At 39.8% G+C, this 15,395-nt stretch overlaps 2 protein-coding genes across 6 annotated transcripts in view; one reads left to right on the forward strand and one right to left on the reverse strand.

Annotated features, from left to right (window-relative positions):
- Positions 1–6,528, reverse strand: part of LOC144017895 (uncharacterized) — a 7,949-nt gene extending 1,421 nt beyond the window's left edge. Inside the window, exons 1-9 of the mRNA XM_077519869.1 lie at positions 5,378–6,528; positions 4,764–4,866; positions 4,517–4,671; positions 3,971–4,116; positions 3,730–3,901; positions 2,792–2,885; positions 2,629–2,704; positions 2,478–2,551; positions 1–1,152 (exon numbers count right to left, since the gene is read on the reverse strand). The exon at positions 1–1,152 is cut by the window's left edge and continues 1,421 nt beyond it. Of these exons, the coding sequence (XP_077375995.1) occupies positions 1–1,152; positions 2,478–2,551; positions 2,629–2,704; positions 2,792–2,885; positions 3,730–3,901; positions 3,971–4,116; positions 4,517–4,671; positions 4,764–4,866; positions 5,378–5,438 (2,033 nt within the window). The 5' untranslated portion in view covers positions 5,439–6,528. The remainder of the gene's footprint in view (positions 1,153–2,477; positions 2,552–2,628; positions 2,705–2,791; positions 2,886–3,729; positions 3,902–3,970; positions 4,117–4,516; positions 4,672–4,763; positions 4,867–5,377) is intronic.
- The window catches only part of smyd3 (SET and MYND domain containing 3), a 49,673-nt gene continuing 40,283 nt past the window's right edge, over positions 6,006–15,395 (forward strand). The window contains exons 1-3 of one of the 5 annotated variants that reach the window (XM_077519873.1): positions 6,006–6,212; positions 15,067–15,130; positions 15,208–15,315. In XM_077519873.1, coding sequence (XP_077375999.1) covers positions 6,052–6,212; positions 15,067–15,130; positions 15,208–15,315 — 333 coding nt within the window. In that variant the 5' untranslated portion in view covers positions 6,006–6,051. The other 4 variants (XM_077519876.1, XM_077519875.1, XM_077519877.1 and 1 more) reach the window with 4 other exon arrangements.

The raw sequence follows: 15,395 nt of genomic DNA on the forward strand, positions 1-15,395 counted from the left end.
CTGCTTTGTAGATTTGCAAGATCAGAAGAGTAACTTTTGAATGAATGTTCTACGTCTTTCACCTGGTTCTCTTTTTCAACACTTTTCTCTCCAGTCTGATTATCAGGACGTCCCCGTATATCATGAAATGCATGGTAGTTATCATCAACGGAAAAGCTGGGGTTTGATTTTGCATTGGTGCTGGTATCACCCATAGCAACACCCTCAAAGGGATTTTCGAAAGTCTTCTTCAAGTCTTCTTTGTTGCCGCTGTTCTGCTGTCCAACCTGACTATCGGAGAACTCCCTTAAACCTTGAAATGCTTGGTAGCTGTCATCAACCAGAAAATTGTGATTTGAGTGTGCATTGAAGCAGCCTTTAGTGGCATCTTCTGAGTCATTTCCCAAAACCTTGTTGACACTTTTCTCCTCTTCAGATTGACCCTCAGAGAGCTCCTTTAAACCCCGAAAGGTTTGGTAGTTATCATCCACTGGAAAACTGCCTTGAAATCTTGCAGGGACGCAGATTGGCCCTCCCCCTTCCTTGGCGGCATCCTCCACCTTCTCTCGACAGCGCTCATATCCTGCTTCCAGTCTACATTCAACATCTCCAGACAAGCTTGCGTTGCTGCAGCTGAGGGACGCGTCGGAGTTTTCACCGTTTGAAAACCTCCCGGAGTCTCTGTTCGATCGCTTCTGAGACGTGGCAGTCAGCATGTAGGAAGACACCAAGGTCGGGAACGGGTTTTCGTCGCAAGTCAAGCCTGGCGTGTCGTCGCAGGTCGACCTGACGCCCGTGTCCTGGTATTCACTTTGGCACGTCAGTTCAGGTTGAGCACGACTCTTTAAAGCGTCGGCCGTTACCTGAACTGGACAACTCGGCCTGATGAAGGAGTATGTTATTGCATTTTCCAATTCTGAACGTTGCTCGTTATTGCAGGGACCGGGGAGAGTGGACAAGACGCCGGTGGGTGTGCTGGATTCTTTCGAAAGGTGGTTGGTTGAAGCCAATGATGGGATGATGTTCTTGAACGCTTTGCTGAGCGCATCTTGGACACCCGCGATGATGTCTGCGGCCTCTGTACACGGGTAACTGAGAGAAGGCGGGCCGCTGCTGATTCCGCTGCTTTGAAGGAGACTCTCGGTGCTGCTGTTGATTAGGGAGCCCTTTGACCTGGAACAGAATGTCCAGTTACACTGTCAATTCAAACATTTTTTTCCCCCAATTAAAATTTTTTATTTCATTCTTTAAAAAAAAAGAAATGAAAGGGGACAGAGAGAAGTGAAACTTGTGATATCCGCACCTGATCAAAAAATAAAAATAAAAAAATAAAATAAAACAATAATAATCAACGCAATGTGCCATCATGGTAACATTTAAACAAAATGATTCAAGAGCAAGGGCGGCACGGTAGTCGAGTGGTTAGCACGTCCGCTTCCCAGTTCTGAGGTCTCCGGTTCGAGTCCAGGCTCGGACCTTCCTGGGTGGAGTTTGCATGTTCTCCCCGTGCCCGCGTGGGTCTTCTCCGGGTACTCCGGTCTCCTCCCACATACCAAAGACATGCATGGCAGGTTAATTGGGCGCTCCGAATTGTCCCTAGGTGTGCGTGTGAGTGTGGATGGTTGTTCGTCTCTGTGTGCCCTGCGATTGGTTGGCAACCAGTCCAGGGTGTCCCCCGCCTACTGCCCAGAGCCAGCTGAGATAGGCGCCAGCAGCCCCCGCGACCCTTGTGAGGAATAAGCGGTCAAGAAAATGGATGGATGGATGGATTCAAGAGCATGACCTTGTTGTATATATATTTTTTTTGCCAGTAACTGAGCTTTTATGCATTAAAAAAAAAATATATATATATATAAAAAATAGAAATGGACTCAGATGATTTACTTTTATAATCCAGATTGTTCCACAAACTGACACTTTGAGTTCCATTACATCGTTCTTTTTGTTTTGTTCTGTATTTAGATTCGGAAAAAATATCTGTTCCTCTTAACTCATTCAAACCCAAAAACGTATAAATACGTTTTTTAATACTTCGTCCTGCAGGCTTTGATATAGCTTCTGACATGAAGAGGTTGCTTAAAGCAACGGTAGTCATTACAAAAAACGGCCAGCAGGTGGAAGCAAAGTATCAGAGCTCAGCCAGGGACATGTTTCCCAGTGTTTTTAACAGGTTTGTAAATAATGATGAAACTTAGCTATATTCTAATGCTAATTGCTGCAAAACGGAAACAGATACAAATATACTTTTTGTCCTAATAAAAAAAAAAAAAAAAAGAGACTCTAATCTTTCTTTTCGTAGGTTCCATGTTTTTATAGCAATAGAACAGAATATTCTGTGGACCTTGCAAAATCAGTCAAAATCCAGTAAAACGAAGGGAGCGAAGGGGTTGCTTCTGGTTAACTTTCAGGTTTCCAGCCAATCCCAAGTTACTGCAGCAAAAATCAAGTAAGTCAAATCGAGTCCCCAAGCAAGTACATTTGAAATTTTTGTCACTAACCATGGTTTGAGGTCACCAGCGGTGAGGGCCTCCACACAGATTGGTGAGATGATGGGCGGCATAGGCTTCAAAACCTACAAAAAAAGGGAAACAAATTACACAAATCTGCAGCACCTTTTAGACTCTTCAAAATAAAATTTAACCATCTCACCTCTGCCTTACTGGGTTTTATATGGAGAAGTTTGGAATTTGGATTGCTGACTGAGTCCCAATACTTTGCTCTGCACCTACAATCCAAACACAACATCCGTGAACACACACACACACACACACACGAGATCTGCGGACAAAAAAAGTAAAAGGCTTTTACTTACTTCACATAGCAGACGTATGCCGCACTGGTGACGGTGATGGCGAGCAGACTGAGGCACACAATGAGGGTCAGAAGGACGCTCTTGCGTGACGCTGCTGTTAAAGTTAAAAAGTACTGAATTAATTGTGATTACTTGTCATACACAAATATTCAAATATTTTATAGTAAACCCCCCTCCATCGTGGGTTCCGGGTTCGTTGTTAAACTATTTCGTGGATTTTTTTTTTCCGTGTGTCCAGTAAATAACGCTGTAGTGTAGTTGTTTCGAGGTGTAATACCAATTTCTCCCACTAGGGGGCGGCACACTATTGTTCAATACTAAATTTGTAAGAAGGGAAGTCTTCAAGATTAGCCTCTTATTTCTGATTTGAAAGACATTATTGAATATCTCAATACTCTTCTATCTTGTTTTTGTTTTTTTAACCAATTTTGAAAACAACTTTAGGTTCATTTTATAATCTACAACAGAAAAAAAAAAATCTGATTTGTTTAATGTATGATTGATGGGCATTTAAGTTTGTTGGAATTTTGACATCCACCCATTAAAATTGTGACTTAATTAGCTATTTACTTGTTAAAATATTCTTACAACCTTAAAAAATGTTTCCTCAACTCTATTTATGTAATCCTACCATTTCTTTGTCAAGTGTTTTTCTTTGTAATTTTACTCTATTTCGTTTAAGTTTGGTCCTAGCAATTCCAATATTGGGGCTTTGGCTCAGGTCTGTGTTTTAATTTGTAAGTTTTAAATAATACACATTGTCTGTAATGTTCTGGTTTTTATAATAAAAAAAAAAGATTGAAATGAGCATTAAAGATGCACCATACAGTGCTAAATGTGTGAGATTGAATTTTTTTTATTTTTATTATTATTATTATTTTTTTAATAATAACACTTTGGTTTGACATTGACGCTATCCAAAGCAGGTCAAGACTTACGGGTTGTAAATTCGTACTCCTTGCTGCGGTCACTTGGCTGGCTTTCCCAGATGTTCTGCACTGTGACAACATAAGTTGTACTTGGCTCCAAGTGCGCACCAAGTATATCAGTGGTAAGACACAAGTAGCATAGTCGCTCCTCCATTTGTGCTGCTTGGACTAATTCGCTCATCTGCCACAAGTGAAAACATCAAACTATTATTTGTTTCCCCTTCAAGGACAATCTGAAGTTTTTCCTCACCTCTTGCGTTTCTCCTTTTTTGCGGTAAGTCAATTGTGTGCTTATCATTTCTCTTATAGTGCGTTTGTTGATGTTTGTCCTCCAAATGACTTGAAAATTCCTGTTGGTCTCATTTACTGAGACGATGGTTGGGGTTTGGGGTTTGACTGCAGAGGAACAGTGAGGAGGAAAAAATAAGAGAGATTATCAAGGAAGAAAAAGTATGACTAAAGTCAGTTGAATGAATATCCATCCATTTTCCAAACCGCTTATCCTCACGAGGGTCAAATACTTAAATCTTCAACATGCAGGAACGTAGCACGTGTCTGGCTACTCGGCCAAACAATATGAGCTATGCAGTTAAATCAATATGAATCCGACTAACAAGATGCTAACGTAAATAGCATGATGCCAAATGAATGTTTGAAAGATAAGGTCCTTTAGAAATATGTGTACAGTATTCTCATTATACTTTGAGAGTTGGGAACGTTAACGTGTTACTTGTAACTTTGTACAATTATTACAGGATTTACGATATGTTCACGGTTTGCGATGAATTGAACTCACAGCTGTATTTCACACTTATGGTTTTGGACTCCACATATTTGCCGCCTCTCCGGACAACCACCGTGTGATTCTGCCGGAGTATAAGTATCATATTATGGATGGAGCAGCAGCATTTTCCGCTCGCACACTTCAGCATGGGAAGACAGTATTTCTCACTGAAACAAAATAAAATGAATTATCATTAGCAAATTATGATTATTTTTGGGTGTTGTTTTTGTGTGTTTTTGGTAGCGCCAACAGAACTTACCTGCCCAGGCTCGACAAAGTCACATTGTAGTCTGTGCAGTTTGAAGCATCAAACTGACAGGACATGTTAGACACAAAGTCGTTGGTACAATCGAGATTCACTCCTGTTGCAGCAGATTGACAAATGAAGTTATTGCATACTGTACTGTAATATTCACAATCACGTTTATGCATAATCAGTGAATTTCCTGTTTTGGCTGATAAGATGGTGGTTTGAATCTGAGCTTGCTAAACTTTTGCTTTCTTTATCACTGGTGTCTTTGGACAAAAGTTAAACACATGTATATAATTTATTTATACATAAATATGACATTTGAGAGAACATTCTACAGTCTATGCATAATATGTATTCATGCTACTTTACATTTTATAATATACATAAAGGGTGTCAACATGTGATAGTACATGTTACAGGCTATCTACATGTTGTCTACATGCAACGGTATAGTAAATGTAACAATCAACATAAATGTTACTTTATGCACACAGTACATGTTGCAGTCACGTGACAGTTCAGTACTGGTTAAAAGTCCAACTACATGTTACGTTGTCAACAAGAGGCAGTAACAATATGAATATTCTGTTACAATTAAATCAGCATGTTAGTTGACGTACCAGCGAGAGCTGCTGAAGTGACGATGTTTCCTACAACAACAGTAAGGAGGACGACAAACATCCTTAAGAGAAAAAAAAGACGGAATTGCTTCCCTTTTAATCCGAGAAGTCCAGTTCGACTCTGTCTCAGCAGAACACTTCAATTGTTGACTAAATGTACGCTGGGATCCAACTCGAATAACGTTGCGGGAATGGCCGCAGTCTGTTGCGAGGAGACTTCCTCATTTGGGAAAGTCTACTGGAATAGCGTGCGTTGTTTCCAGTGAAGTGTCACTCCCATTTCCTCGGAACTACGTTGATCTTGGAGTTTAAAGTCAAACCACTACATTACGTTGACCGTGTGGGACACAAAAATATATATATATATTTTTTGTAACCCAAACAATGTTTTGCTGATTTGGGTTTCACAATAATAACGTTGTTATTGTTAGCGAGCTCTCGAGATGTAAAAGAACGTTTGAATGGATTGAATTATATAGGAATAATATACATGAAAGTAAACAATTATACAATTTATGGTGAAAGAATAAAATGGATTGAACTCTGATTGCTCAACTTGGGAGAAACGAAATGCAGTTTGGGATGAAACTACCCGTCGATGGCGTAATGACGTAGCGTGCTTGCGTAAACAAACATACGTCACTCTGCCGCGCTCAAGCGGGCTTCCAAACGTAATGGCGCCCATGTTGGAGCGGTTCGTGAGCCCGGGCAAAGGTAACGGCTTGCGGGCGACGACTGCAATCAAAAAGGGCAAGTTGCTCATCTCTTCCGAGCCGCTGGCGAGCTGTGTGTCAGCAAAAGTAGCCAAAGATGTGTGCCATCGCTGCTTCGCGAGGTAATGGACACCCATCTTCTATGATAGTAACCCACGTGTTTCAAACGTAAAAAAACAAAAAAACAAAACAAATGCTGTAGTAGTTTTGATGGTAGCTCGCTGTTACCTCGCGCAGTATTTATAGACGTCTACCTCCAGTCACTTCCTGCATTTGTTAGCTTGTGGCCTCGAGATGGCGCTATAACCTTACACATCATTACGAGGCTTTGGTTGTTGGAGCCATTGCGTTAAAAAAAAAAGAAGAGGAAAAAAAAACAACTAGTGGAAGCCTTGATGTGTTGAGGACTTGCCGACGTCGCCGCCATCTTTAACCGGGAGTCCCCGGACATCTCTTGCATTCACTTGGTCATGTAAAGAAAGGTTGTGATTAAATTTGTTTCAATTACGGTGACGTGCGTACATCGCTTAAGACATTCAAGTTACTTACTATGGCAAAAAAAAAAAAAAGAGGAACCATTTAAATAACACGCGCACACCTGAAGGCAAGAATTGGCCTTATTGAAGACAAGTGTTTGCTCCACTTTTATTAAACCATCATTAACCTAACAGCATGACATCATGATGTGTGTACACAATTATTTGTGTGACTGTCTTGCATTAACAGAATGATACTTTGTGTGCGCATGCGTGCGTGTACATGCAGGTGGAAGTATGGGGTATCAAAGCTGTAGTTAATTACAAGCCTCGAAGGCTTGAATGTAATAAGTGATGTATATGAAGAAATGACACACACCTACACGCACATAGAAGGATGGTAAGCTGTGATCACACTGATCAGTGTGATGATGAGGGAACATCTCGGGAATAAAGGCAGAAAATGGTTCTCAGTTTGATTGGTCCAATTCCAGAAGTCACATTAATGTAACATCCAACTTTGAACAGCGAAATAGCAGGAAAATTTACAAGTGTCTGGAGAGAAAATTATACTTGTATTTGCAAAACAGAACTGGCTTTTGAAATCTGTGCAAGAAACTTCTCAAAATCACTTTAGAAAGTTGCTCCTTAAATGAAGTATTTCATTCTCAAGCTGCTCTGCTAAGTAAAACCAATTATTTCGAGCCTCGAGTATAAGTCTAAGGTTAGCATTGTAGAATTTGTAGCCAATGATTAAGTCATAGCATTCATAGATAAATGCTTTCAGAACGGTGAAGGGGATGATTTATCCAAAAATAATTTGAGAAAATTTGCTACATAAAAAATGTGTGTGACACTTTTCTTTGCTCAGCTAAACAAAGTACGGTATGGAGTGTTGCTTTCTGAACTTGTCATGTTTTGTTTGAGGCGTTGCAGCACATCATGACCTGTTGCGACAATTCATGTTAGGAGAGCCAAGTCTGTTATTTTTTGTACACATATGTAGCATAGCATATTATAGCGCCTTTTCTTTCTCCACAGAGATTGGCCCGTTTTCAAGATTTTTAATTGCTGGCAACATTAAAGCAGCTCTTTTGAGCCACATGTGGCAAAGCTAGGCAGAGCAATAATAATGCAGCATTTTGCGCATACAATTTACCGCATTTCATTTACTTTCTTAAGCATGTTCTTTGCATCCCATATTCTGCCCACCTCACCGCCTTCTTGCCGACGCCCCCTCTGATAAAGTGTGCGGATGCAGTGCTACGTGAAGCATACAGATTGCCGCTTTAGATGCACACTGTCGGCTAGCTTACGGGAAAAGATGAGAGGAGGGAAATCATGCAAGTTAGCACTATTCCCCTTCTCCGCCTTCCCCCCCGTCCCTCGTTGCCTCGTCTCCATTTATTCTCCCATCTGCTTCTTCTGGCTTCCCTCGCTCTTTCGCTGCCTTTCTCTCCCCGTATTCCTCCCACTCATCTGTCCATCATGCGCATGTATATTTACATTGTTCTACTCTGTTTCTTACATAAAGGCCTATTTATCATCTTGATTGTTTGTCCTCTGCATTTCAAATGATGATGTTGTGTTATTATTCTAGAGGGCATAGTTGCAGTTTAGTCTGTTGTGATAAAGCCACGCACATACAGTATTTTTTATTTTTTTTTCATTAAAGGCTTATTCAATAAAGTGACCTTTAGGGCATACACAATCCATTATCCTTGCTGTTTGACAGCTTGTAGCGGAACAGGGAATATAACGTGATGTAGAAACAAGAAATATGTCCGACTTCTGACAATATGTTTTGCTGTTACTTGCTAAAGAATTTCTGAATCAGAATCATCGTTATAAGCCAAGAATGTTAAAACTAGGGCTCATTGATTGGTTGGTCCCTATTTAAACCACACAAGGATTTTTATTTATTTTTTCCCCTCTGATAATTGCAGTTACTCTACCGAAGTCCATAGATGTAGGTTTAGGATTCTGAATGAATGAATGAATGAATGAATGAATGAATTCTGAAAATGTGGTTTGAACTAATGCTGTACTACTCCTAGAGCCATATAAAAAGTTATCGTGTTAAGATACCTTTTTATTAAAAAAAAAAAAAAAAGAGAGAGAGACAAACGGAATGTAATGCTCAGAATATGTATAATATATGTATAATATGTAATGCTCAACATGGAGAAAAAAACAACAGATTTTCTGAAGGTTAGGTGCATGCGTGTGCGTGTTTGCATTAGGTTGTCTTCACGTTATGACAAAACACAACCCCATGTGAAATCCCTCAAGTGTTGGTGAATCATCCTCCAAACAGCCATTAAGAACTCCACAAGATTGCGCTCAATGCCACACAGCTGGCGTCTTTTTTCTTCACTGAAAACACACAGCCTCACACCCTCACTCACTTGGTAGGTGGCAGTTGTTCTGGGTAATTGTCTCGTTGAGCTGTTTGGCATCTTACGTCAGTGAATTATAATGGTGTGTTATAGGAGAGCAGAGAATAGAAAGCCTTTATCTCATAGCGCGGGCACATATGGTGACATCTAAATTATTATGGTGTAAAGTGCTTTCAAACAAATTAGCTCCATCCTGCCAACCCGTCTAGTGGGTTGTGTGCCTCTTGGCAGGTTGTTTTGTCTTAGGCCCCGTCCACACAAAAGCCCGTTTCACTGTATCTGCACAATTTCTTACCGTTTGAGCAGTTCGCCCACATGGCGGCGCAGTTTCGGCGCTTGAAATCGATCACTTTTGGAAACGTGCCCCAGAGTGGAAAGATTTCGAAAAAAGCGTACCGTAGATTCCAATGAGGACACTATATGTGGGATACTCCTCCAGTGATAATCTAATTCTCGCGTGACTGCGCACGAACCGCCAGTCTGTCAACAACATTGGTGGATAGCCGTGTCGTTGTCGTGGTTTTGCGCAACCTCCTTAGCTTGTTTATGCTTTTACAGCAAAATGTTTTGCCTGACGTTGTTGTACTTGAATCACCCGGTACTGTCACTTCTCCTGCGTTCGTCTCACCGGTCTGTATATATTACTGAATAGACCCTTCCAGTGTGACGTCACGTTTAAGTGCGCCCCTTGCGGTGGAGGGCAGGGTGTCAATTTGTTTGTTAGCAGCTAGCAAGCTGAGATAGCTTGAAAACTTGGATATACAGCAAGATAAGTATATCCAGACACAAACGATTTAATGAATGACAATTCACACCATGAAAGTAGTGATTAACTTACACTTTCAAGCAAAAACAACATACCTTAGGCTTCCGCTTCCACTTTGACTTCCAACAAACTCCTTTTTTGTAGCTAGCGGCTCCAAACGGCTGGTTTCGATGAGTCGCAGTAATGTGGTGTCCTACTCGGGACGTTTTTTGTGACACTTGACGTATTTCCCACCTTTTAACGAAAACGAAAACATCAGTGGTTCGTCTTCTTCACTGATTCTTCTTCTACGCTGCGGTAGCGTTACAGCGCCACTCCAGACTCGGCATATATATTACATCTGTTAAGCGTCCTCAACGTCTTCTTTTGGACACTCGCATGTCCTGAAACATTTCTGTCTGTACAAGATTTATTTCAGGAACGAAGCTGGCTTTGCTTCCGTGTGAACAGGGACCAGATCCAGAATCCTTTCACAGAACAGTTGAGCCTCCAAATTTCAACGCTTTGTAATGACTTCACTTCACTGAATGGTCCGATTTCCAGTCTAAACTCTAAAAATGTTGATTTTTCAAGCAATTAAAAAGCAAGTAACGGCACCACACATATTTGTTAGCTTACGTTTGTTTTTAATTAACATGTATCATACGTCTGTTGTGTGGTCGTATCATGGCGCACAAGCTACTCGGCCTGCAAATGAAAAAATCCACTCAACCGGACAGTTCAGAAAAGAAGACCAGACAAATTAATAATCCAAAACACACGCATGCAAAGAAGTAAGTCTCGCAGCGCTGCGGTCGGTACTCTCGGGAAATTAATTACCATGCAGCACACACGCAGAGAGACATGCTGAGGTAGGCCTAATTAGGCATCTGATAGAATCAACTTAAAAAAGAAAACCATGTGTACTCTAGTTAAGTGCACACTTTTAGGCAATTGCATATTAATGCCAAATCCTAATGTCCAACCCATTTGTTATTCCTGTGCTTTTTTTCAGCGCCCCTCAGCAACTTGTTTAATTTTCTCTGAGCCCTTCTAATTTTGTATGAAGTTTTGCAATCAGAACACTACTAATTGTTTATAGCCATAAAGATTGAACTGTTGAGGGAAAGACCACGAGGCAGGGTGATTGTGTGCTTTATAATTTAGTGTTGGTAATGAAAGCCATCTAATGTTATTCATGAGTTTTCATAGCGCGCCAGCATTCCAACCTTGGACCTGTCTTGCACGAGGCGTCAACTTCACAAGGCATCCGAAGAGGACAGCATGAGGGGGATTGAAGGAGGGAGTTGAAGTGAGGGAGAAAAAAAAAAGATTAAAAAAGGGATTGTAATGAAGGAAAAATGGCTGAAGATGAGAGCGATGCATGGCGTTGAAATAATTGGCTCTGTATGGAAATATGAAGTGAACAGTGACAGTTGGATGCTCATCAGTCAGTTGAAGTCTAGGAGTTTTTTTTTTTTTTTTTTGCTTTTTTATACATGCAACCATAGTCTGTTCCTCTGATTTCTTTAGATTTCCAGTCACTTAATTGGCTGATTTTTTTTAAAATAATTTTTCTTGAATTACAAGCAAAAAATTGACTTACAAGCTCTAAAAGGTGCCAGTAAACATAATAACAAGCAACATAGTGAAAAATTCTAAAAAAATAAAAATATAATAATAATAATAGTTTGTTTATTGTTACTCGCAGTTGAAGTATACTTTATACTTTGAGCTAAACAAAGAGAATTATATTTATTTAAACAGAGCAATACAACTTTGTTTGACAAAAGTCCATTAGCTTAATGCTAATGCACAATCCAAAATGCCATAGACGGGCTAAAAAAACTAGCATCAATGTTGCAGTGTTATAAGCCTTTAAGCAACTGATATTTGAACACATATGCTTGCATCTTTAATATTATTACGTAACAGGAAATTAAAAAACTAAAATGCTAATTCTCATGACTGGGTCATGCCAGAGTTAAGTTTGGGTCTTGCAAGGGTCATGTTCGGGTCATGACCGTGAAGTGTCTGTTTTGAACTGATGTTTTGAACTGATGTAATCGGCATCTCGTTTCAACTGGTTTTAAGCTATGTGATGTCAAGAATCTTTAATCTCTTTTTCTGGTCAACATCCAATCAAATAATTCCATGTCAGGCCTGTTACCCACTTGTCTAGCCACAGCCAATCCGATCAATTCACTGTCGATTTAAGCCAAACCGAGAAGTGTGTGTTTGTCGGATTATTATTAATTGTCGGATTATTACCACTGTTCCTCTGTGCATCTCGGCAGCCTAAGGGGGCTTTGGCATCTCTTGATTCCCAATGCATTCTTATTGTTCTCATCTAGTCAAGTTTGTTCTACGCCTCTCGATGTTAAGCGAATAAAGAGTTCAAATCTTATTTGTGAAATAAATAAATAAATAAAATAAAAATAAAATACATTTTAACATTCACAAAAGAAGAAAAGGTAAAAAAGCAACAACACTTTTGACAAAGTATAACAGTTACAAATTCTACTTTGCAATAGACATTAGAATGAAAATGAATGAAAATGATTCAATAAAATGTGCTAAAATTTTGCTCTCCTCCAATTTCAAGCTATTAACTGTTCATCTTTGCTGCTGGAGGTAATAGAATTCCACACTAATTGCGAGCACTAATTTCCGGAATGACGATAAACGCCAAATCAGGCTTTGTTGTTGATCATGTTTAACGGGAGAGTAATTGATTTTCCTCCTCATTAAATGTCTTTGGAGTGACACCTCCTCAGCTTTTGTTCTCGCTGCGGTGTGGATTACTGCTGACACAGCAGCGACAGCACATTTGCACCAAGCAGTGCACGCCATTCTCTGAGGGGAGAGCTGGCTTTAGTGGTACATATTTGTCAATGTATAGTTCCATATGCGGTTAGTTTCCTAATATGTCTACAGTGTAAGGAGAAATATGTGCCCAAATAAGGTTGTGGTCAACATCAGTCTTCCTGTTTGACTTAAAGATTGGTGGGACTTCCTGCCGCCGCCGTCGGGCTTGTGATGTGACCAGACATGAAGCGTGTAACTTAAAGCGAGCGGTTCTGCTGAAGTTCAGCAGAGCGTGGCCGAGGTTGCGTCTGGCTCGGCTCGCTATCTGTTGTTATTGTTGCCTGGTGTCTCTCACGCTGCCGCTGTGGATTTCGTAAACCGTGGGTGGCTTCTCAAGTTTCTGCTCTGTCTCAGCATGACAAGAATAGCTGTGTTTTCGCCAACCTTCACCCCAGCATAGGTCTATAAATTTTGGATTGGAAAGGGAGGACAGGAGGAGATGGATGGAGGATGGTGATAAATGGCACTGTGAGGGGGGCAGAAAATGGTAGTGTTTTTGCTGCCTTTTCGGAGACTCTGGGGGGCCAACTACAGCACTCGAGTCGAGTCCCACACTGATAGGTCCACATAAGAAACTCATATGGATAATACTGGCATGCAAGAATGAACAATGTTTTCATATTATATTGTCGTTTAGCTATTTAGATAAATATGCTAACATGTAATGTAGGTGCAAGCTGTCTATTTGTTAAAATGTTTAATAAGTTAAAAGTCAATCCCCAAAGGCTATGAAAGCAAAATACTACAATTTTATAAAGTTTTATTATAACGGCTCACCACTGTTAACACTGGTGCGCCGATTTTTTATTTTTTTGTGGAAATAATTGTAATTTTACAGACTAGCAAAATTTGAATGTGGCACCAATGTAGCCTCTCTCTACTTTTTATATCTTTTGTCAATTAGAGCTGTTAAAATTAATCGATTAATCAACAAGTTATCAAACTAGACTAAGTGCAATTTCTGGAGAAATTACGTGTGAATGCTGAAAGCAAATTGAGAGATAAATTATGAAATTATAACCTCCTGGTTAGTGGACAATGCGCTTTGCCAACTGTACCACCGAGCAGTATCAGCAAAAGTTGGAACTCTGTTTTTTTGTGCCACTTTGAAAGCATTTTTTTTTTTTTTTACTGAATATTTTCGGACTCAAGGGACATTTAAGTAGAGGTACCGTTTTACTGTTTGTCCTGTAGCTACAGCTTACTGCAGCCTTCACACACCTATACAAGTCAATACTATGCCTGAGACTTTGTGTGACTCAGACTGTGTGTTTTCGAATGATGCTCTCCCCAGTGCCTGTACTTGGCCCGAGGGAGTGGACAAATACTGTGGTGCTTTGGATTGTTATCTGAAAGGCTGGTAACACACCGTGGAGGCAGGCAGCACACACATAAAAAAAAACAAAAAACAAAAAAACAAAAAAACAAAAACAAAAAAACATTAAAGGCATACTTTACTGATTTAGGCATTTTTGGCAATCAAACATTAAGATTTTGCCTATAATAAATTAGATATTTTCATTATTTTTCATGTACAATTAGTACCTTTTTAAAACAACATTTTGCAACTTGCTGTCGGCTGAAAATGACATCACAAGGGCTCAGGAAACCAATCAGCTCAGCTTGTGAATGTCACATGACCAAACCTAGAAAACAGCTGATCTGTGATTGGTTACCTGAGCCTTTGTGATGTCATTTTCAGTCGACAGCAAGTTGCAAAATGTGGTTTTAAAGGTACTAATTGTACGTGAAAAATAATGAAGGTATCAAATTGATTATAGACAAAAGATGAACTTTTTATTGCAATAATGGGCTAAATAAGTGAAGTATCTCTTTAATTTAACCATTGCTGTTATGTGGGAGCACTTATCTCATTGGTTGCTTTTAAGATTCAAATCTGGGAGATGTTAACTTATAATAGGGTGATGTCATGGAAATTTTGTAGGAAATGGTCAAATGTATGCACATAAACGACTTCTACCATAAAACGTTTTTAGTTTGTTTGCATGGCCTTTTTTTGTATAAAACAGCCATTGTCAAAACAGACTTTAAATGGTAAGTGAACCCAAAAACGTTCTTTTCAAGTAATATGTTCACTGCTGCCCCACTAGTCTAAACAACACGATGATTAATGTTGCATTTGTGAAATATGAATGAAGCAGCAAAATCCACCTATTTATATCCATCTCAGAAGACGGCAATTTTGCCGCCAGTATATTTACTTGGTTGTTTTCATTTTCCACGACTTCTGATTTCAAACAATTTGATTTTAAAATATTTACACGAGCGGTGAAATGTTGGTGCAATTTTGTATATTTATGTACATTTATGATTGAGGAAAACTATAAATGTGATGTAGCTTATGATGAAAATGAGTTTGACATCCCTGCTTTAAATGACTTAAATGATTTATTTTTTTATTTTTTATTTTTTTATCTTGAGAGGTGTACTCTTCAATGTGTAATCACAGTCTGTTTCTTGTGCCAAGGCATGAGACCTTGTTGCGGTGTTCCCAATGCAAGATGGCTCGCTACTGCAACATCACCTGTCAGGTATAATACTGACGTGCGCACGAGCATGTGCTCTTTTCAGTGTTACATTTCTTGATTGCAAGTGTTGTACTATACAGAAGCAAGCATGGGCTGACCATAAGAAGGAGTGCAAATGTCTCCAGAGCATCCTCCCCAGAATTCCCACAGATTCCGTCCGACTGGCTGCGAGACTCATGTTTGCCTTGGTACGCTTCTGGAATCGTTTATTTTGCCATCATGATTGACCTTTCAAATTATCACACTGTTTGTCACTAAAATGTTTGTT

The sequence above is a fragment of the Festucalex cinctus genome, chromosome 4, assembly GCF_051991245.1.
Source record: "Festucalex cinctus isolate MCC-2025b chromosome 4, RoL_Fcin_1.0, whole genome shotgun sequence".
NCBI classification, from domain to species: Eukaryota; Metazoa; Chordata; class Actinopteri; order Syngnathiformes; family Syngnathidae; genus Festucalex; species Festucalex cinctus.